The following is a 24,424-nucleotide window of genomic DNA, read 5'->3' on the forward strand; positions in this document are numbered from 1 at the left end:
TTTCTCTATGTCTTTCTCTTTCTTCTCTGTTTCTTCCCTGATCCATGTTGCTGCAGGGGAGACAAAACTGCAGAAGATTCAGGAGAAGGTGAAGGAAACTACAGGGGGCCGATACCCCATCTATTGCCTGGGTCTTGGCCTTGATGTCGACTATGCCTTTCTGGAGAAGCTGGCACTGGACAATGGCGGGGTGGCCCGGCGCATCTATGAGGACTCAGATGCTGACCTGCAGCTCCAGGTACCAGTACCCAGTTTTGGGATCCCATGGGGAGACCTCCTGAGTATGGATGCCCCCTATATGTGGGATGGAGGTGTTAGAAAAGAAAAGAACTCCCAGCACCTTGATTAGAACCTGCCCCTCAATTCCTATGTGACCTTGGACATATCTTTTCCCCTCTATGAGTTTCAGTTTGCCTTTATTTCCAATGAAGAAATTCCAGCTCTAAAGTACTACAGGCCCCAGACTGTGGGTACTGCAGTACCCACCATACTTCATTCTCTCCTACCCCCTCCTTGTCCCCCAAAGGACTTTTACCAGGAAGTGGCCAACCCACTGCTCACCATGGTGAAGTTCCAGTACCCAGACAATGCTGTGGAGCTGCTCACACAGGACAACTTCAGGGTCTTCTTCAAAGGCTCTGAGCTAGTGGTGGCTGGGAAGCTCACGCCCCAGGCCCCAGACCTGTTCTCAGCCCAAGTCAGGGGCCAGTCGGTGAGTGAAACACAGAGATCCTTTGATGAGAGGGCCTTGGCCTGAGGGTTGTTTCCTGTATAGTACAAGGATAGGATGAAGGAAGCAGGGCCAGACAAACATTCCTGTGAATTTAGTTCAGTTCAGTTCAGAACACATTTATATATTGTCTACTAGGGACGAAGGACTGTGCTAGGCACTGAGGATACAAAAAAGAAACAGTCCCTGCCTTCAACAGGCTTACCTTCTACTGGGAGAAAACAGAACACAGATAAGTAAATGCATAATAAATATAAAGTAAATATAAACCTATTTTTTGGTGGAGACATGTACAAAGTAACTACGGAGTTGTGGCTGGGGATAGGGAAAACACTAATAACTAGGGAGAATCAAGAAAGCTCTCCTAAAACAATTGGTGGACTTTAAGCTGATCCTTAAAGAGACGGAGAGCAAAGGTGTGGAGGTGGGAGATGGAATTTTATATATGGGGAAAGGCAAATAGAATGTTATATAGTGAGCAATGTGAAATGAGTCTATAAAAATCCAGACTGTGAAAAGGGACAGGTATTTTTTAATTTGAAGCAGAAAAAAAAGTTAGTGTCATCTAAAGGTGCATTTATAGAGACCCCCACATCCGGAATGAGGGAGGCCATAATCCTACTGTCCTCTGCTCTGCCCACATCATATTTGGGGCATTGGGTTCATATGGGGGCACTCCCAAATGGCTCTCTGTATCTCTCTGAGAGTCAAAGTACAGTGGCCACTTGTAGACTTGTTCCAAATACTGATCGAGGTAAAAGTTTTTTTCTGAGCTGGGTCAGTTGACCTGTCCTTAGGGAGCCTGGTGGCCTTCTGTTCCCTGACAGTTTGCCATACTAGCATTGGACTTAGTTGGACACCCAATTGATTTTAGCTTTACTTAGAACTCCAGAACTCAAGAGATCCACCAGCCTCCATTTCCGTAGCAGCAGGAACCACCAGGCATGTGCAACCACACCCAGCAGGAATATTGTGTTCAACCCAATTGAATTCAACAAAAATGTACTGAAAGCCTATTTCAAGCAAGGCATTGTGTTTAGTTCTGGGTGCCATATTTTAGGGAGGACTTTGGTAAACTAGTGTAGGTCTTGAGGAGGGCAAAAAGAATGATGAAAGCACTAAGGCATTAGAGGGTCAAGGAAAGGAAATGGAGATGTTTAACCTGGAGAAAAGAAGATATATTCCAATATCTGAAAAGCAGTCACATGACAGAGGAAAGATTTATTTTACTTCAATGCGAAGGGTAGAATTAGAAGGACTGGGTGGAAATTGAAGAGTGGGTACATTTTGACTCAATAAAAGACAAAATGTCTTCACAATTAGAACAGTCCAAAAATGTAATGGACTACCCAGGAGAATAGAGAGTTTCCTGTCCCTATAGGTCTTCAGGCAGAGGCTAGTTGACCACTCATAAGACAGGTTGGACTATAAGGTGTCTAAGGTCACTTTCAATTCCAAAATCCACATGACTGAATATGCCAATGATCAGAAGAGGGTGCTGGGGGTCAGGTTAGGATTTAAGGGGGATGGACCGAGGGTCAAGCCAACCTGATATGTCAAATTTTGGCCAACTCAGTGTGATCCATCAGGGCTAGAGACAGGCCACTAAGTGAAAAGAGCTGAGGTGTGGATCAGGGTTTAGGGCTGAAAAGAGAATTGGGCTTGGGAGGGAGATGTAAAAACCCCTGGCCCTTCATGGCACCAGAGTCAGTGCCTTTTGTAGCCAGTTGGGGAGGGGAGGAAAGGAACAAGCCAGAGCCACAAAGAGCTTGTAGGTTCTTATTAAAAGCAAGGACAGAAGAGCAAGAGCAAAGAATTATGACCTTGGTGGTGGGAAAGGACTTCTGAGGCAGCAGAAATGCTCCAAACCAATCAGTATGTGGGAGAGTCATACAGAGAAGCAATGGTATTATGGAAAAGAGGAGAAGAACAAAGAAAGAAGAAAGGAAAGCAGTGATGTTTGTAATCAATTTTATGTCTGAGGAAACTGGTTTGTTTTGTAATGGGAAAAGAACCCCAGCTTTCTTTTATTTTCTTTGTATCCTCAGCACTTAGCACAGGGCCTGGGAGGCCCTTAATAAATGCTAGATGGCTGATCGTTACTTAACATGTGTGTGACCTTGGTGAGTCATTTACCTTGGTTTCCTGAAGTGTAAATAAAGTGATTTGGAGAGAATCTTAACATTCTCTTCTAACTTTGATTCTGTGGAAGCTATATACAATGTTTTATATTTTTATAACCTTTTATAATAACTCTAAACGATGAAATAAGATCAACTAACCATCAACATAGGCATGAGACATAACATGGAGCTGTGTGGTTTAGGCTCAGTTTGATGCTACCTCCCCTTCAGGTGGGATCCTACATCCTGGGATAGCCCCAGGCAAATGCTTGGCTTAAGTCCATGTCTCCCCTCTATTTAGAACACTCAGACCGTCAGCTTCCAAACAGAAGTGAATGTTGCAAACAAGGAGAAAGTCTTCCAGGACCCAAAGCACATTTCCCACAGCTTCATGGAGCGCCTGTGGGCATACCTAACCATCCAGCAGCTGTTGGAGAAAGCGTGAGTGACCCTTGTCTGTGTGACTTTTTAGCCTCTGTGAGTCTCAGTTTGCTCATCTGGGTAAGCACGCCCATCTAGGAAGGCCTAAGAAGTAAAGGGAAAAAAATTTGCCCTGTAATCATGAATCCCTGAACTCCCCATCATTCAACTATAGACCTAGGTTTGTTACATCCTGGACAACTTGGGAAGGGGGTGATAGCCTTGTTTCTTAAACTCTGAATTGTAGAGAGAAAGGTGAGTACATGGAGGGAGGGAGGAAGGTAGAACATCTTTGAGTTAAATGCTAATAAATGCTGATTATCAGTGTTTCAGCCTCGGGTGCTGAACAGCGGAGGCTGAAGGCCAGGGCTCTGGACCTTTCCCTCAATTTCAACTTTGTCACTCCACTCACATATATGGTAGTCAACCAGCTTAAAGACCAGGGCCAACCCTGGCTGGCTATGAAGTCTGTGGAAGGTAAGTAGTATATGGAGGACTTCCTGACTCTGGGAGGCTAAGGCATCATGGTATAATGGGAACAGCACTTGAGTTGGAGTCAGGAAGACCTAGATTCCTATCCTGCCTCAGATATTTGCTATGTGATATGAGCATATCACTTAAATTCTCTGCACCTCTCAGTGCTCTCATCTGTCAAATCAGAGGGTTGGACTCAATAATCTCTAAGGTACCTTTTAACTGTAAGTCTTTGATGTTATGATCCTAATAACAAACACTTTCATAGTTAACTTCCCCAATTCCCATTAGTGCTTGTAGGATGAGTCTCCAAAAGGTGGCTAACTATTTTGCTCTTCGGGATTCTAGAGTGGTTGAGGTTACTAAAACTGTATTTCATGAGCCCCCATCTGATGTGCTTCTCCAGATCAATCTACCAGCTGACATCAATTAGCTTTTTCTAAAAGAATATTTATAGTAACAATAGCAGATTCAGAATACTCCCCTCTTGAACATTCTTCCCTTGCACACACAAGGATCCTGGAGATAGTAGGCTCAACTTTAGAGAGCACACATGGCAAAAGGACAAATTCACAGTTCTTGATTACTGGAAGTCCTTTTCTTCCTTTGTGGAGCACTCATGAAATTCCCCTCAGGTGTATCTCTCTATTGGGCTCTGAGTTGGAAGTTCTGCCCTCTATAAAGGAAGGCTTTGTGAAGAGTTTAGTACTCTATGGGAGGTGGTATCCAAGGCTATCCTGAGAGAGGCATTTTATTCTGTGGAGTTGAAACCAGGCAGAACTACGGATTCAAAGTAGAATGAGAAATAATGAATTCTCTTCCACCAATCACAGAATAATTCTTGTGTGAAGCCACCTGTTTTCATCCAATTATCAAAGCACTTCACTTTTCTCAAATGGATTAAGGATTTGTTCCCAATTATTTTGCATTTTGGGGCAGCTAAGTGGCACAAAGAGCTGGGCCTGGAGTCACAAAGATCTAAATTCAAACCCGTTCTTGGACAATTACTAGCTACGTGACCCTGGGCAAGTCACTTAACCCTGTTTGCATCAGTTCCTCATCTGCAAAATGAGGACACACTGGGGAAGGAAATGGCAAATCACCCCAGTATTTTTGCCAAGAAAACTCCACAGGCTTATCTATGGGGCACAAAGAGTAAAACATAACTGAATGACTAAACAACAAGTTTGTATCTTTTATTGATTCAGTCAAGAAGTCTGGACTGTACATATTTACAGTAGTTGAGGTTGGAGTGGAAACTCCCCACCTAGTTAAATGTTTGCTGTCCTCAGTAAATCAGTCAGGGTGCTTTGGGTAAATTTCATAGTCCCAAATCCTGCAAGTTTTCCAGTGATTTAGGAATGTTCAAGCACTGGTTTGTTTGTTTTTCTAGTGTGTAGTACTAGAGGTTTATCTGAAGAGTCTAGGTGGCACAGTTCATGAACATATCTGTAAATTAACCTTTTCCTATACTCCCAATAAACAGTGATAAAACTTCACAGGTATTCTTTTACAAGGTAGAATCTATCTGTTTTCAAAAGGCCTCATCACCATCATACTCTAAGGTCAAGTTCACTCTTCCCCTCTAATTTTATGGGTTCTGATGGGACAGTATGTCCAAGGCTTTTGGGGAAAAATATACCAACTGTTCTTAATGCAGCAGACACCGGATTAGTCAATGCTATTTTTCTAAAAGTTAATTGAGACTATTGACTGATAATCAATGAGAAGTAGAAGACTTATGAGCAATAGCACTTTAGGAATAGGACCCTTAAGGGAAAAGTAGTAACCCGACTCCTATGGGTCCAATCTGCCATTGCTAGGAGGAATTGGGGAAGTAGCAGATAAGTTTCTTTGATAGCTGTTGCTTAAACTGAGAGTGCTTGATCGAATACTTCAGCACTAATGTCCATAATTATGCCCTTAGAAGTATAGAGGCTGGGGGTTGTATGGATTTTTGCTTGCCTAAAATGTGAGTGCCTATCAATTTACCTAGAGCATACTGTGATAGCTCATAACTATTTTTTTAACCTTTAAAAAGACCTAGACAACTTGATTTATTGGGGCATGAATCTAGACAATTTGTCCCAGATACTTATGGACTCAACATCTGTAGGATAATGTTTGTCTCCTATGCCACAAAGCCAAGAAATCAGCCTCTGATGTTTAATCTCTTTTTAGGATCCCCATTTCTCTTTAAGGCTTTTTCTTAGTTTGATTCCCTTTCTAAGTTAAACTGCTTTTTTTTTTTCTAGTGAAGGGTGAGTTAGGGGCTCCATTTGGATTGCCCTAATGCATTGGTGGGGTCCTTTTGAAGAATTTTGTGGTACTCTACAGAACAGGAACCCAGAAGTAATTTATCTCTAGTCTTCCAGGGAAAGTTGTTTTATGTGTGACAGGGATTGCTGTAAACATCTGGCACTCTCTGTGTGAAAGGAATACCTATAGATGTTTTTGAGGACACCTCAAATTAGATTATCCTAGGTGATAAAAGAAATCGTGAAAGGATTTTCACCCAGATCAATAATGGTTTCTCACTTAAGGATAAGGGACTGACTTCTACATGACTCTAGGTCTATAATCCCTATAGTGAGATGTTTGCCTGTCCTGGGAGCTCTGTAGGGACCAGGGTTTTTCTCTCAGATGGGAGGTTTGATTTTCTTTTCCTTTTTCAACTCAATGCAATAGACATTTATAAAGTGCGTACTATATGCTAGGCACTGTGCTAAGCACTGGGTGTATAAAAAAACATAAAAAAATTCATGCCCTCAAGGGTACTATATACATATATATCTATGTACAGGTATGTATGTATGTGTATATAATACATACAAATACATACATACATACATACATACATACATACACACACCCCATGCCAGCCTAGACTGAATTTCATTCCTGGTCAGAGAATAGCCCTCCACCCAAGAACAGACATTACCATATCCCTACCCACAAACAAAACTGTAAACCCAGCCCTGAATCAAACCACCATCTAACCATAGACTGAGCCTTAACCTGACCTTGTCCACTATCCTATATACTGATCCCCTGTACTTAACACACACTGAACCATGACCACAGAAAGAACCTCAACCCAGGACACAAACACACTCCCAACCCCACCCTGCTGTGACCACATGCTAAGCCCTAAACCAAACACATGTACTCTGCTATGATTTCATGCCCCCGCTGGACACTGACAGAGTGAGCCCTGCCCCTGCCCCTTCACCCTAGCCACAGGCTCCCCATAACCATGACCACACACAGAGAGCCCTGACCTTGGCCGTAGGCTGAGTCCTAATGTCAGTCACAGACTGACCTCCAAACTGTACACAAATTTCAGCTACCCACTGATCCTTAACCCTACTCCAATATGAGCCTTGATCCTGCTCTCTTACCATAGTTACCAACTGGTTCTCCCTACTCTGACCACATACTAAGAAATCCCAACCTCAACCTCTGACTGGGTCCTAACCTCAGACTATAGACATATATGTGTGCGTGCGCATGTGTATATGTATGCATATATACATATATACATACATGCACACATATATACATATATATATATATATACACTATAATGAAGTATATATAATAGTATAAAGACAGAGGAGAGTTTTCAACATATAAACACAATAGCTCATGACCTGTGATTTCTTTGTAAGTTGTCAGCTTCTTTGATTGGTCTAGATGGGCATAGCCAATTGTTTGACCAAATTGGCCAGCCAGGCCTCTAGGGTCTTTAAATAGCTTGAATAAACAATGGTCTCAGCTAGAAAAAAGAAATACACCAAAGACATGATAAAAACAAAAGCATATAGAGAAAGCCATTTGCTGGGGAGAAAGCAACTTTAAAGAGTGTGAACCCTTTGAATCATAAAAGGATACCACATATAATCCCAAGAAAGGGTTGCCAGTAACTAGGAGTTGTGAGTTCCACATTCTTCTCTACATGTATGTCTCAGCATCATGGTACTTTACAATTTTGCCCACTCTCCCCACTGAGCCTTTGCATGTTTCTGGGAGACTGTGCCCCAGGCTTTTTGATCAGGGGTGAGTGGAGGTTTGTATCAATTGCCCCAGTTATACCTGTTTAGTTAATACATTTTCTAAAATTGAATAACGTCTGGCTGATAACCAAAGCCCACCTGTGGAGGCTCAGGAACTAGCGCAGGGCTTCTTAGACTTTTTCCATTGGGAATGCCTTTTTGTGTTTCAGCAGCATTTGTTGGTGAGGCATGGCCTGAGGGCATGTGCAGTGCAAAGTGCACATGCTTTGTGTTCAGAACCAAAGCTGCAGTGAAGTTTTACAGTTCTGTGAGCCCTGCCAGAAATACCTTGGATTCATTATGTGTTTGATTTTTAATTAATTTTTGGTCATTGTGGATTCAAAATCCTTTTACTCTTGACAAAGTTTTTTGACCTTGTATGTGGTTGTAACCCACAGTTCAAGAAACCCTGACTAGAGAAACTCCAGCCCATCAATGTTAACCCCAGTTCCACCTCCAGGGGACAAGAGATAATTTTCTTCAGGGAATCTAACTTGCAAATTCAGTATGAGTTTCAAGAGTGAGCCCAGAGGAGGTGCTGCACTATGGGCAGGCTTTTTCAGTCCTTTATCCTTCTCACTCCACACCCTCTGGAGCCCCTATGTGTAATGCTAAGGGTTTTCACTTCCACATCAATCAATGTTCTTGCCCTCTATCTACTATGTTCCACTGAACACTTAGAATGTCCTTCCCTTTCTGAACAAAGGCAAGCCAAACTCTCTGATAGATGACTGGGGTCCTCTGTTACTCTGAGGGCTCCATCATTCTAGTTCTCCTTGCTTATGGAAAACTTAATGGGCACTCGTGGGTCTGAAAGGCAGAAGTTCTTAGCTAAGAGCTGACATCTCTCTCTCCTTGGTTTCAGGTAATGAAAGGCTGAAAATAGAACAACAAATAAGATCAGGTAAAATTTGAATTTCTGCTAATGAGGTCCCCTTACTCATTCCTAACTCCAGCCCAAGGCAATCTCTAAATCTAGCCACAGACTGAGACCTGACCCTAACCAAAGAATGACCCCTAACCCCCAGGCTGGCCTAGACTGAATTTTACTCCTGGTCACAGAATAAAGCCCTCAACCCAAGAACAGACATTACCACATCCCTACCCACAAACAAAACCCAAATCCAGCCCTGAATCAAACCATCACCTAACTATAGACTGAGCCTTAACCTGACCCTAGACTGACTCCTGACCTTGTCCACTATCCTATATACTGATCCCCTGTACTTAACACACACTGAACCATGACCACAGAAAGAACCTCAACCCAGGACACAAACATACTCCCAACCCCTACCCTGCTGTGACCACACACTAAGCCCTAAACCAAACACATGTACTCTGCTATGATTTCATGCCCCCCCCGGACACTGACAGAGTGAGTCCTGCTCCTGCCCTTTCACCCTAGCCACAGGCTCCCCATGACCATGACCACACACAGAGAGCCCTGACCTTGGCCGTAGGCTGAGTCCTAATGTCAGTTATAGACTGACCTCCAACCTGTACACAAATTTCAGCTACCCACTGATCCTTAACCCTACTCCAACATGAGCTCTGATCCTGCTCCCTTACCATAGTTACCAACTGGTCCTCCCTACCATGACCACATACTAAGAAGTCCTAACCTCAGCTTCTGCCTAGGTCCTAACCTCAGACTTTCCCTGACTCCAGTCCCCAGTCTGAACTCTGTTCCTGCTGGTCCTCTGATCACATATTCCTGTCAAGCCCCAAAGAAGAGTTTGATGACTTGTTTGTGTCACAGCTCTGGAGATCTGATAAAACATGAATTGCTGACAGCTAAAGAACCAATTGGATAGGAACACTGGACCTGGAGTCAAGAAGACCTAAGTTTAAATCTGGCATCAGATACTTAATAGTGGGGGGCCTTGGGCAAGTCACTTAAACTGTTTGCCTCAGTTTGCTCAGCTGTAAAATGAGCATAATAATAGCACCTACCTCACAGGGTTATGGTGATGATCAAATGAGATTAACATAGGCCCTATACAAATGTTCATTCCCTGAAATCCATAAAATAAAACACCAAGATTACCAAGTAAACCAATTATATTGAAGCAATTATAAGAAATTTAAAAAATTTTATAGACCCCAGATTAAGAATCTTAGCTTTAGTCATACCCAAAGCCATAATTCCAACCACATATTGAGTCTTGACTATTGTTCTCAGATTGATTCTTAATTCTGACCCCAGACTGATCCCTGACGTCCTCGGGATGAGTACATTGCTAAATACAGACTAAGCCCCCTAACCTGAGAACATTGTTGTTCAGCCATTCTGTTGTGTCTGACTTTTCATAACCCTACAGACTTTTCCATGGGGTTTTCTTGGCAAAGATGTTAGTGATTTGTCATTTCTTTCTCCAGTGTATCCCCATTTTATAGATGAGGAACGGAGGCAAATAGAGGTTAAGTGACTTACCCAAGGTCACCAGCTACTAAGTGTCTGAGGCCAAATTTGAACTCAGATCTTTCTGACTCCAGGCCCAATGCTCTACCCACCGTTTCACCTAACTGACCTGAGAACATACTGAGCTTTAATTCCCACTCCTCGATCTAGCCCCAGATCAAGCACTGATTCTGTTTCCAAACAGCACCATCAACAATCTCAAAATTAGCTCTAAATCCATACTTTTTTCTAAACTTGGGCCAACCTGATCTCTCTCCCTAGCCTCAAATTTTAACTTAACCCCAGTATATACTAACATAGTACATAAGCCATGTTCTCATTCCTAGACAAAGCCCTGATTCCAATGAAAGACTGATTTCATCTTTTCTCTTCCAATACCCATATAACCTAGTAGATGTCCAACCCTGCTCACAGATCAACTCCTCTATCCTGGTACTAACCTCAGGCCCATACTGACTCCTGACAGCCTTAGACTTAGCCCTACCCTCAGTCACAGAGCAAACTCTGATGCTGGCCACAAACTAATTTCCTCTGCTGACCACGCTGAGCCCTAATCTCAGTTCTACTCTGAGCAGACATCAATACAGCCCCATAGAGATCCCCTAAGCCCACACCCAGACCAAGTCCAATCCTGGACTCCTCAACCCTGAGCACACAATGAGTCCAAACCCCACTTCAGCCTGAGCACCAACTCTGACTTGCCACAGATTGACCCTGGTCAGTTAGCTTGTAAGTATGTGTAATCAAAGAATTAGCAGAGATCTTGACATTCTTGTAGTGTGGCCTCTTTTCCTATGCTGCTCTCAAACCTCAAGCATATCTTACTGGTGGTCAGCAAGCCTCCCTGTTGAATACTACTGCCTATATGAGGTTGCTGCAGGATCACAAGGGGATCTGGGTAACATTTCCCTTGAGGAAAGCATATACCTACTGCTAAGGACCAGCTTGGCATAGGTATCATATTTGGGAGAACTCTGAACCTTTCTCTTCTTCCTTGGAAGGAACTGGGTTGGGCTCCTCTCTTACCTCTTTCTAAAGCTTTTAACCACCATCTGCTCATGTGAACCTGGTCTGGTAGAAGCATGTAGACCATTTCTCCCATTTTATGCATAAGAAAACTCAAGGTCAGGAAAAGGGAGTAATTCAGCCAAGGCCAGACAGTGAGTTAGTGGCGAGGAGGAGGACTTGACCAAGGCAAGTGAAGTACCAAGTCATGATCAGAAAGAATCCAGGCTTTCTGACACCTGGTCATCTCTCTGCAGGCAGAATGAGATTACGAAGAAAGAAGATCATTCCCCAGGAATCCACTGAACTAAGTAAGACACCAAGTGACTTGTGTGTGGCCACCTGGTGGGGTAAGGGTGAGGATGAGGTCTTTGGGGAAAGATTTGAAGGGAGATTGGGAGAAATCCTACCTGGAGCTAGCTGAATCATCCATAAAAGTCAAAACCTCTAATATTTACAAGTTCCTTCTGTTCCCTTTCTCCAGTGCTCTGGGGAAGAGCATCTAGGGCAGGTTCCTGGGGAAGAAACCCTGTTGGGATCCCTCCTCTAGGTCTTAGGTTTCCCTAGGACAGGTCTTGCCTCTCGCCCATGTGATAATCCTCTGTCCCCTTCCCCACATCCTTTCAGTATAGTATAGTAGAAAAAGCATTAGCTTTATAGACAAAGTGCAAATCTTGACTCTGATATTTACTAATGCAGCAACCCTCTCTGGGGTCTCTTCCCATCCTAGACACTTATATTTGCAGATCAGGGCCCCAGGTTGATTATAATTCTTATAGTTCTATAAGAGTTTATATGGCATTGTACCTCCTAAGCCCCCACTAGTGTGTCACTCCCCATGATGAATCAATCAGTCAGCTGAACTCCTCTAATGTTTAGAAAAGGGATTTACTGAGAAATTATAGAAAAGATAGTTGGTGTAAAACATTCCTACCTAACTAACCAGGAGCACACTCTCCCCATGCACACACAAGGTCCCCGGGGAGAATGACCTTGAACTTAAGTACAAATAAAGTGAGGTGCACATGTAAAGAACATGTGACAAAGGGGTAACTCATAATTCTTGATTATTGGATGTCTTCTTCCTTTGCAGAGTCCTTGTGAGTTTCCCTTTAGGTGTAGCTCTCTGCTGGGACCTGAGGGAGAGGGCCTCTCTAGAATTCACAGCCAGCATACTCTCTGTCAGGAGGGGTCACATTCCTAGAAACTGCTTCCTTTCTTAGGTGTCTATCTTTTGTGACTGTTTGTGTCCATACTTGTCCTTGGGAGGCACTTTGGCTGTATTACCTGCTACTGGTCCAGTCTGAGCCCATAATCAGTGGGAGAGGAGAGGAGTGTGTAACTCCCTCACTCCCTCAGTCCCTTGCTGATTCTGGCACAGGTATTAAGTGTCTGTTTCCACAAGAGGTTCTTGAACCTGGAGGTGTCCACGATTTGATTGCTTCACTGCTGGGCTATAAACATATGCATAATGTATAATATGTGTTATGTGTAATATAATGTATATGTAAGTGGTTGTTATCCCTTCTTCTTCCCCTAGAGTCCCGGTTGGCTCCTTTAGAAGACGTCTTACCAGGTAGAGTACCTGACAGAGACTAACCTTGTGCCCCATCATTGGGATTGGTGATGGGAAATAGAATGATTCCTGGGAAATCCAGGCAGGAGGTGTAAGTGTCTGCCTCCTCTAGGTATCTTTTATCCTGGAAGCCTCTAATATTTGTTTGTTTCACTGCTTGGCTGTTTATTTTTTACTAAGTCCTCCCCACTGAATCGGTGATGTGCATCATCTCTCATCTCATTGAAAAATCTTGTGGTGTTCTTTCTTTGCTTGCTGTGGTTGAGTCCTGTCTCCCCTAGACAGTTAGCTTAAGTATAGGACTTGAAGTTTGCTCTTCATCACTCTTTCTCAGACTGTTAAATTTTTCCAGTCATTTAAAAACACCAGAAACATGATTGACTTGCTTGATTAACCAATCATGATTTGCATCATCCTTTTGATGCAAAGAGGCTCATATTTCATATAGGAGACAAATTTGTCCACCCCTTTTGCCCACCCCACTCTGCCCCTGGTCTGAGTGGAGACAGGATTCTGATTAGAGTGAATTGTATGGTTTGATAGAAAGGCCATTCTTGGGGTCATAGGATCCAGTTCAAAACCTAGTTCTAATGTATGACTTTTGACAAATCATTTAACCTCTCAGAGACTCAGTTTCCTCATCCATAAAGGAGAGGTAACAATATGTGTTCCACCTGTCTGACAGAGGGGCAAAATGGTGTGGTGAACAGAGAGCTGACCTAAAAACTCCAAAGGCCTACATTCAAGTCTCATCTCTGACACATTCAGTCTGTATGATCCTGGGAAAGCATCTTAACCTCTCACTGCTCTGGGTCACTCTCTAAGATTAAAAATTGCAGAGACAGCGCCAACCTACATTGGTAGAGGAAATTTCCTTAACTGGGAGTTTTCTAGCATCATAGCTCTAGTCGATATCTTCCTACCTCACCAGGTTGTTATGTCCAGTGTTTTATATAGTTAATCTACATTAATCTTATTTGTTTTCATCATTATTTCTGTTCCAGGGACCTCTAAGCCACTGTCGATGGGGATTCCTACTCTTGTTCCTCTGGAAGAATCTTCGGAGCCAACAGAAAGGGCGTCTCACTTCATTTTGTCACTGTTCGCACCAAAAACCCACAAAGAGGTTTTGTGTGTGGATGTCAAGGGATCAACCTTTAGGCCACTAAGTCTGATTTCTGATCCAGTACAAGGTAACTGCTCCCCCCGGCAACACACACACACACACACACACACACACACACACACACTCCTCTATACTTTTATTTTTTGCCACATCCTCCCCAGTGAATCAGTGATGTGCATAATTTCTCATCTCATTGAAAAATCTTGTGGTATTCTTTCTTTGTTCCCTATGGTTGAGTCCTGTCTCCCCTAGACAGTTAGCTCAAGTATAGGACTTGAAGTCTGCTCCTCTGGTCTCTCTCAGACTGGGATCTTCCTGAGGGCAAGGCCTGGAATTATTCCTTCTGTCTCTCCCAGACTGGGAGTTCCCATAGGTGAGGGTTAGGGTCTATTTCTTCCCCGTCTCTCCTACAAATATGGTTTCAACAAAGGACTGAGAACACAAAGTCATTCAGGAAGGACCTTCTGACTTAAGAAAGCATCCTCACACTTCCATAAAGGAGCCCCTTGTCTACTAGGGAAAGAAGACACACATGCAGGAAAAGTTTGAAGATTCTAGCTTAAGAGTTTAGGTGGAGCTTGTCAGAGTTGAGGAAGTGCAGTTAAAAGGGCTAGTCAAGGCTGAGTGGAATTAATTCCACCAGGCTCTAATCAATCAATAAACAAGTATTTAAGCACTAACTATATACCATGGACTGTGCTGGGTGCTGGGGATACAAAGACAGAAGTGAAAATATCAGATATTTTGTCATCAAAGATCATACAGCACAACTGGGAGAGATGTCATGTACCTATATTTTGTTTAATAAAATAGATACAAAGTGGGGATCACTTGTGGGGATTAGGAAAGCTCTCATGGCACACAATTCCTGGGCAGTCTAGGAAACCTGAAGGAAACTGGGTTCTGAGAGACAGAGGTGAGGAGGGAGTGCATTGCAGGTAGCCAACACAAAGGCAAGAAGACAGGATGCATCATGTTTAGTACATAACAGCAAAAGGCCAATTTAGCTGGCCTATTGGGGGAATGAAGGAGAATAATGTACATTAAGGTTGAAAAGAAGATTAGGGCCACACTGTGAATGGCTTTAAATGCCAAATGGAGTAGTCTATATTTAATTCCAGAGGCAATAGGAAGCTGTTAGAGTTTATTGTGTATGTCAGTGAAAAGGTCAGATTTGTACTTTAGAAAAATTACTTTGGTACTTATTCAATGTCTAATATATAGTATTATATGTAATATAATAACAATTTTTTTATTATAATACCATTTCTGTATAGCTTTTTGCTGTGAAAAATGCTTTACATATGTTAACTCAATTGATCCTGACAATGTCAGGTGGGTGCTATTATTAGCCCCATTTTACAGATGAGGAAATTGAGGCACAGGGTGGTTAAGTGACTTGTCCAGAGTCACACACTAGTCAGTGTCTGAAGCAGAATTTGAACTCAGGTCTTCAGGGCTCCATGTCCTGTGCTCTATCCATTGCTCCATGTAGATGTATGAATATTAGATTGTAAAAGGGAAAGACTTGAGTCAAAAGGACCAATCAGATTTCAAAGTCCAAGCAGGACTGATTAGGGTCTGAACCAGGTAGAATGAATTCATTAAGAAAGTCTTGCTGGAGGGAGGCTAGTTGGGAAGACTAGACTTCCCAAAGGAGGTGACTTGTTGCTGACCTCAGTCCTGCTGTTAACCTCTCTGATCCCATGGGTTTCTAGGCATTGAGGTGACTGGCCATTATAAGGACTTTATGGATACGTTTTCCTGGCTCCAGGTGAGGTACAAGACTCCTGAAGTACTGGTGTATGCGACAAAAGACAACATCATAGTGATTCATGGCCATGATCAACATAGAAAAAGCACCTCTCATCAGTGGCAGAATACATTCTTCTTGGGGTTTCCCGGGTAAGCCTGGCTAGCTGCTAGCCTAGCGCTCTGTATTGGAACCCTTGACTGGGCCTCTCCTCTCTTCCTGCTCCTATCTTAACTGATGCCTCTTGCTCTAGAGAAGAATCTGATTAGCCTTCATTGCTTGAATATCTGTGAAGAACAGACCATAAAATTATAGATTTAGAGCTGAATGTAATTTTAGAGATCATCCAGTTTAACCCCCCCCCCTTTTTATTTTGTTTTGTTTTTCCCACTAAATAGTATTTTGTTTTTCCAATTAAATTTAAAGACTGTTTTCAACATTCACTTTTATAGGATTTTGAGTTTCAATTTCCCCCACCCAGGACTGAATGCAATCTGATATGGGCTATACATGTAAATCATATTAAACATATTTCCACATTAGTCATTTTGTGAAAGAAGAATCAGAACAAAAGGGAAAGACCACAAGAAAGAAAAAAAATAGTCTGCTTCCATCTGCATTCAGACTCCATAGCTTTTTCTCTGGATGTGGATAGTATTTTCCATCATGAGTCTTTTGGAATTGTCTTGGATCATTGCATTGTTGAAAAGAGTTAGGTCTATCAAAGTTGGTCATTGCACAACGTTGCTGTTACTATGTACAATGTTCTGCTTCTGCTCACTTCCCTCAGCATCAGTCCATTTAAGTCTTTCCAGGTTTTTCTGAAATCTGCCTGTTCATCATTTCTTATAGCACAACAGTGTTCCATTTCATTCATATACCACAACTTGTTCAGCCATTCCCTAATTGATGGGCATCACCTCAATTTCCAATATTTGGCCACCACAAAAAGGACTGCTATATAAATGTTTTTATACCTTTGGTCCTTTCCCCTTTTTATGATCTCTTTGGGATACAAACCTAGCAGTAATTTTGCTGGGTCAAAGGGTATGCACAGTTTTACAGACCTTTGGGCATGGTTCTAGATTGCTCTCCCGAATGGTTTTAGCCCCCCTTTTAAAAAAAGAAAGCATCTCAGACGCAGAAAACTGAAAGGCTTTATCCAATGTCACACAGCAAGTTAGCAGCTGATCTGGGGACTAGAATTCAGTGGTGGAGGGAATAGATGGAGAATGGAACCATGACTCATGTCAAATAGCACTGGGAGGGCCAGCAATGGGTTTTCTGGATCTAGTTTAGAAATTAACAATTTGTCTGGCCAGTTACTTTTCTGCTTAAGTAACTCTTTAGTACCAAGGCTTCTTATATTTCCTATTATTGAGCTTTTAAAGTTCACCAAAGTTCATCACAACATGATCTAGCTAGTTGATGCATGATTATCCCCATTTTGTGGTTGGGGAAATTGATGCTTAGAGAGGTTGTAACTCGCTCAGAGTAACACAATTTATGCAAGCCAACCAAAATTCACATTCAGATCTCCTGACCCCAAGTCCAATGATCTGTTTCTTACACGTATACTTCTCAAACTCAGGATGAATCAGGATTGGGGATTGGGGAGAAGAGCTAGAAGTACCCAGTAGTAGTAGAAGTAGTAGTGAGGCCTGGGGTTAGTGGTGGCTGGGCTTGGGGAAAAGATTGGAAAATTAAAGTGATTGGTAGCAGTTTTAGCCTAGCAGCATCATCTAGGGCCCCATGCACAATGATCTGGAGGCCCCTGTGGGAATCCTTGAATATTGGATATTGGAGTCTTTTGTGAGGTTTGTCTTCACACAAAATCTACTTTTATTATGCTAGAGAGGCAGAAAACTCCATTCTGACTATTGGTCTCTAGACTCTGAATTGTGCTCTTGGGGCTTCCATCTACCCTACTCATGACTTGGTTTTTCTACAGGCTGAAGATAATCTTGGAAAATCGTGCCTTGTGGCTCAGTGGCCCCCAAAAAGTCACCATCGGCCTGGTGTCCTTGAGTCGTCTCACCCCTGGACTCCATCTCTTTCTGCAGAATCCAATTCATTTTTCTGAGAAAGTCAGTGGGATACTTGGTATGAGCTGGACCCTATCCACAAATTCCTCTGGGTCCTTGACCAACTATGTCTCTCATAAGCTCCCTTTCTCCTCACCTCCTAACTATGCATTCACCTTCTGAATGTCCCCCTCTATGAACATCTCTTCCTCTGAATACTCTCCACTCATCAGGGCATTACTACCTCTATGGTCAACCATCACCCTTTATTCACCCTACCACCCTTCCTTCCATTTTCCTTTTCAAATCCTTTGTTATCATCATTCCCCTTCCTTTATCATCTCCTCTATCCCTCTGTCTACCCCTCCCTCCCTAACTGTGCCCATGCTGACAGGCCTCCACCATTGTGAATGTCCCCAATCCCCCCATCTCCTTAGATTCCCTAGGGAAGTTGGTAGGCTTCATGGTATAGCTTGGACCTTGTTCATGGTCCCTCATACCTCCCTGACTATTTCTTTGGCCAACTTTCCCACCTCTCATACATACATACATATGTTTTGAACCCTGTTCATAGTCCCTCATACTTCCCTAATTACTTCTTTGGCCAACTTTCCCACCTCTCATACATATATACATACATGCATGCATGCATGCATACATGCATAAACACATACCTTTTCCTACTCCTATGTCTAGCTCCTGATCATCTCCTTCTATAAACATCAACTTTTCTTGTCCACTCCTTCTGTGATCCTCATCCTCCTGCCTTCCCCTTCCACTTACTGACCACCTTCCACTTTCCATTTGCCTTTATAAGTTGGTATTTGAGCTTGCTACTTGAATTGCTTCATTCTTGGCATTAAAGACTCAATTATTTTTCTCCCTCTTTGTCTGTCTGTTGATTCCTTCCTCTCTTTCTGTCTCTTCTTCCACTTCCTTCTGTGTCTCCCTTTCTGTCTCATTCTTTCTCCGTTTCTATTTATCCTACCTATTTCTTACACTGTCTGCCTCTGTTTCTCTCTGTCTCTCTATTTTTCTCTGTGTTCCTGTATCTGTTTCTATTATTTAATTTCTTTCTCTGTTTCCCCTGTGTTCTTGTGATTCTTTCCATTATTCTCTCCTTTTTCTGCTTTTTCTCTGTGTTCCTGGATTTTGGTTTCCATTTTGTTCTCTATCTCTTTCTCTGTCTTCATCTGGTTTTCACTAACTTTTCGTCTGACACTCTATGACTGCTTTCCCCAGGTCAGTTTTTTTTTAATTTGTAATTTTTTAAATTTTAAACTTAAATACAAAATAAGAAAAGAAAAAATAAACTTAAATATTGAAACTAAAATAATACAAAATATTACAAGGGAAAAAAGAATTGTCATGTGTACAGCAGAATTTGAGAGGATTCAAAACATACAGCAACAAATTTCCATTTCAAGAAAGACTATATAATAAATACTATGTGTTGTGTTGAGAGCTATCCATCTTTTCTTTGCTTCCTTGCATGTTTTCTTTTGTTCTCTGCTGTGCTGTTTTTACTTTGTTCTTTTTCCCCCTTCTTCCCTCTAGCCCCAAAAGGCTATAATTAGGCATACACACACATGTGCATGTATACACACATATATATACATGCATACACATATATACATACATATATACATACACAGACATATTCATATAAAGTTATACATATATACATAAACACATAGACCTGTATATACATGCACTTACACATACATATACTTAGATACTGATCATTGTAGTAATATATATAGACATATCCATTCATATGTATCTATTAAGACCATGCTATACTTATTTATCCTGTTTCTCTGAGGATGGATAACCTCTTCCTTCATAAGTTCAAGTCTTTCCATATTTTTCCAAGTCCACCAACTTGCCATTTCCTACACCACAGCAATATTCTCACCTAATACTGTCTAGTTGTTTTAAATAATCCAAAACAATGTTGATAAATATGACTGACACATAGTGCAGTTTCCCTATTTTTCTCTTTTGATTAAATCTATTTTAGCCTTAACTCTGTCAGAGATCATGATTACAACACATGTTCCTTTTTCCCCTAACAAATTCTACTCCTGATCTTTATTTTATGTTTGTGCATATCTCTTATTTCCCATCCCTCCTGACTCTTTTATTTTGTTTCCTCCTGCTACCTTGCCCTTCTATTATTTAACCTAACCCCTCCAAGGATCCCTCCCTAATCCTCCCATTCCCATTAATCGAAACACCCTTCTACACTACCCTATTCCCTCACTCCCCCCTCTAAAGATCTGTCCCTTATCTTCTCCCCCCTCCCTATCCCCTTAGCATTTTATTTCTTTCTAAATTTAGAAGACTTTTATATTCTTTTAGATATGTACGCAATGTTACTTCTTGAACCCATTCCTGATGAAAGTAGGTTTCCAGAACTATCAGCCTTCCTCCTCCATCTAATTTATCTGTGTCAATTCTGGTATAAGATAATTATACTTTTTATTTATTTTTTAGCCAAGTCAACAAGCATTTATTATTATTATTATCAAATGCTTTGTTAACTTCTAATTTACATCACTCATTTCCACAAGATTTTGAGTTACACATTTTCTCCCCATTTCCCCCCCCCTACCAACCACCCAAAAATAGTGATCCCACTGGATATCCCCTCCTCCAATCTGCTCTCTCCCATATCTTCTCCCATACCTCCTCCAGCTTTCCAGTATAGCACAGTGGATCTCTATGCCCCAGTGCCTATATATCTTATTTGCCAGTTACATGTAAAATAATATTAATAATAGTATATATATATAGATATATGTTTTTAAACATTTGATTTTAAAGCTTTGAATTCCAGATTCATTCCCTTCCTCCCTTGTCACCCACTCCTACTGCGAAGATAAGCAATTCAATATAGGTTGTACATGTGTAGCTATGCAAAACATTTCCATAGTAGATATGTAAAGGACTGACTATATTTCCTTCCCTCCTATCCCACATACCACTTGTTCTATTCTGTACTTTGATCCTGTCCCTTTTCAAAAGTGGGTGCTTCCAACTTCCCTCCCCCCAAGTCTGTCCTCTCTTCCATCATCCCCCCTCTCATGCTCTTCCCCCCTACTCTCCTGTAGGGTTAGATACCCTATTTAGTGTGTATGTCATTCCCTCCCTAAGCTAAATTCAATGAGAATAAGGTTGACCCATTCCCTTTTCCTTCCTGTTCTTCTCCTCCATTGTAACCATTTTCCCTTGCTTCTTCTATATGAGACAGTTTACCCCATTCTGTCTATCCCCATCTCCTCTCATTATATTCCTCTCTCACCTCTTAATTTTACCTTTTAAGTATCATCCCTTCCTATTAAATTGGTCCTGTGCCCTCTATCTATATATACCTGTACACATATATACATACATTCACGTATGTATACATATACCCATATACTGTCCTATATAGACATATATGTATGTGTGTATATATGTACACACACACACATTTCTATCCCCTTCAACTAGTCTCATACTGAGAGAAGTTTCATCAGTTACAATTATCGTTTTTCCATGTAGTGATGTAAATAGTTCAACTTTGGTAAGTTCCTTATGATTTCTTTTCCCTCTTTAGCTTCTCATGCTTCTCTTGCTTCTTGTATCTGAATGTCAAATTTTCTATTCAACTCTGGTTTTTTCATCAAGAATGATTGAAAGTCCTCTATTCCCCTGAATGACCATATTTTCCCCTGAAACATGATACTCAGTTTTGCTGGGTAGGTAATTCTTGGTTTTAATCCCAGCTCCTTTGCCCTCTCGAATATCATATTCTAAGCCCTTCAATACCTCAGTGCAGAAGCTGCCAGATCCTGTGTTACCCTGATTGTGTTTCCACAATATTCAAATTGTTTCTTCCTGGCTGCTTATAATATTTTCTCCTTGACCTGGGAATTCCAGGACCTGGCTATAATATTCCTATGAGTTTTCTTTTTGGGATCTTTTTCAGGAGGTGATTGGTGGATTCTTTCAACCTCTATTTTGCCCTCTGATTCTAAAACCTCAGGGCAATTTTCCTTGAGAATTTCTTGATGGATAATTTCTAGGTTCTTTTTACGATCATGGATTTCAGGTAGTCCAATAATTTTTAAATGATCTCTCCTGGATTTATTTTCCAGGTCAGTGATTTTTCTTATGAGATATTTCACATTGTCTTCTATTTTTTCATTTGTTTGGATCTATTTAATAGTATCTTGATTTCTCATAAAGTCATTAGCTTCCATTTGCTCCAATCTAATTCTGAAGGAATGATTCTCTTCAGTAAGCTTTTGAGATTCTTTTTTCCATCTGTCAAATTCAGCTTGTTAAGGCATTCTTCTCCTCATTGGCTTTTTGAGCCTCTTTTGCCATTTGAGTTAGTCTATTTTTTAAGGTGTTATCTTCTTCAGTCAGGTTGTTGACTCTCATTTCATAATTTTCTTGCATCATTCTCATTTCTCTTCCCAATTTTTCCTCTACTTCTCTTATTTGGTTTTCAATATCCTTCTTAAGGTACTCTATGGCCTGTAACCAGCTTGTATTTTTCTTGGAAGCTTTTGGTTCAGGAGTTCTGACTTCTTCCTCCTGTTCCCTGCTTTGATCCTTTTTGTCACCAAAATAGGAGTGTAAAGTTGGGTTGCTCTGTTTGCTTTGCTTCCTTTGCCTGCTCATGTTGCCACTCAATTACTTGACTTTTTGCCACAGTAGGACTCTGCCACCAGGCAGGGGAGCTTTGTACCAAATTCTGGGGTTTTCTCAGCTGCCAAAGGTATTAGTTGGGTGCCCTCTCTGAAGCCTCCACATTCTCTGACAAGCTGGTTGCACACCCCAGGACCTCCACCCTAGACCACAATCCAGATCCAAGCTGATTAAAGCAAGAGTGATTACCCCTCAGACTGGTCACTTGGTCCCCCTTCAATCTACAGGCCAGGAGCTGAAGCTGCTACATGGCAGCAACTGCACGGCCGCAGTGCTTCAGTGGCTTCTCTCCCTGGAGACAAAAGCCAATGCACTCCCGACTACTGAACCCCAAAGTCCACACTGCATTGACCTCTCACTTTGTCTTTAGCATCTATGTGTTGATAATTCTGGAAACCACCACAGCTGCTGGTGATCTGAATTCCCTCCAGCCATGGCTGGTCAGGCCACCCTGGGGCTAAAACCTCTGGCTCCCGCAGGGCTGGGGTCAGATCCCAGATCGCTACTTTGGCCGATTCCTGCCTGCCTGCCAGGCTGTCCTCAGCTGGAGGTTTTTTTATGTGTCATTTTATGGGTTCTGTAGCTCCAAAGTTTGTTCAGAGTCACCTTTTACATGAATTGGAGGAGGTGTGAGCCAGAGCCCCATGGAAGTCCTGTTTCTACGCTGCCAGCTTGACTCTGCCCCCTGATAATTACTCTTTTTAACTGTTCCTAAATGATTTTACTTTTTAAAATCATATCATACTCAGGCCTACCCCAATCTTTCTTATTACCCCAATTACTAATAACAATCTTAGACATATGTTTTATGTTTTACATAAAAGGTTAATAGTCTGTCCCTATTGAGTCCCTTGTAATTAATCTTATATGGACCTTATATTTCTCTTGGCTCTTGCATGTCAAATCTTCCATTAAGTTCAGGTGTCATTTTTTTGTTTTTAACAAAATCCCAAAAGTCTGACAATTCATTGAATAGCCATTTTTTTCCATTCAGGATTATGTTTAGTTTTGCTAGGTATGACATTTTCAGCTAGAACCGCAACTCTTTTGCTTTTTGATATATATTATTCCAAGACCTGTGGTCTCTTAGTGTTACTGCTGCTAGGTCTTGTGTGACTATAATTGTGGCACTACCTTATTTAATTTTTTTCTTGTTGCTCATAATATCTTATCCTTTAGCTGGGGGTTTCAGAATTTGACTTTGATATTCCTTTGGGTTTTCCTTGTAGGATGTCTTTCAGGTGGTCATCAGTGGATTTTATCTATTTCTACTTTTCCCTATTGTTCTAATGCTTCAGGACAATTTTCTTTAATTATTTCTTGTATTATTCTATCAAGATTCTTTTTTTGATCATAGCTTTCAGGTAGTCTGATTATTCTTATGTTTTATCTTCTAGATCTGTTCTCCAGATCAGTTGTTTTTCTTATGAGATGTTTCACTTTCTCTTCTATTTTTTCATTTTTTATATTTTGTTTTATTGTTTCTTAATGTCTTATAAATTTGCTAGCTTCACCTTGTCCAATTCTGATTTTCAAGGAGTCATTTTCTTCCTTAATATTCTGGATCTCCTCTTCTAATTTGTTGACTTTCTTTTCATAATTTTCTTGGTTTTTTTTTGGATTGTTCTTATTATTTGTTTAGACTTTCCTCAATCTCATTTGATTTTTAAAGTCCTTTTAAAATTCTTCTAGAAATTCTTTTTGGGCAGGTGACTATTTGATGTTATTTTGGGGGGTAGAAGAGGGTTTCTTTGATTCAGTATCCTCCTCTGAAGATTAACCCCATTCCCATACCAATTCTCTATGGTTGGATTCTTTCTCCTTTGCCTATTCATTTTTTTTATTTGTAGCAGTTTAGTTTTTATAATCATCTCTGGCCTCAGATCCTCTTTCAATTCTCCCCTCTGGCCTGGAACTGAAACCAAGACCTCCAGCCTACTGTAAGAGCCCACAGCAAGTGGGGCCCCCACCCCACTGCTTCTGTACTCACTAACATGTGCTGGTTCCTT

The 24,424-nt window shown here is 41.5% G+C and overlaps 1 protein-coding gene across 1 annotated transcript in view; it reads left to right on the forward strand.

Annotated features, from left to right (window-relative positions):
• ITIH4 (inter-alpha-trypsin inhibitor heavy chain 4) overlaps window positions 1-24,424 on the forward strand; it is a 39,173-nt gene that overhangs the window by 13,517 nt on the left and 1,232 nt on the right. Inside the window, exons 10-19 of the mRNA XM_069095407.1 lie at window positions 57-238; window positions 527-712; window positions 3,155-3,294; window positions 3,599-3,750; window positions 8,668-8,706; window positions 11,490-11,543; window positions 12,773-12,808; window positions 13,813-14,001; window positions 15,653-15,839; window positions 17,639-17,790. Coding sequence (XP_068951508.1) covers window positions 57-238; window positions 527-712; window positions 3,155-3,294; window positions 3,599-3,750; window positions 8,668-8,706; window positions 11,490-11,543; window positions 12,773-12,808; window positions 13,813-14,001; window positions 15,653-15,839; window positions 17,639-17,790 — 1,317 coding nt within the window. The remainder of the gene's footprint in view (window positions 1-56; window positions 239-526; window positions 713-3,154; window positions 3,295-3,598; window positions 3,751-8,667; window positions 8,707-11,489; window positions 11,544-12,772; window positions 12,809-13,812; window positions 14,002-15,652; window positions 15,840-17,638; window positions 17,791-24,424) is intronic.

The sequence above is a fragment of the Petaurus breviceps genome, unplaced genomic scaffold (assembly GCF_028583685.1).
Source record: "Petaurus breviceps papuanus isolate PSGF00001 unplaced genomic scaffold, PetGlider_PUasm1.0 227, whole genome shotgun sequence".
Taxonomy (NCBI): Eukaryota; Metazoa; Chordata; class Mammalia; order Diprotodontia; family Petauridae; genus Petaurus; species Petaurus breviceps.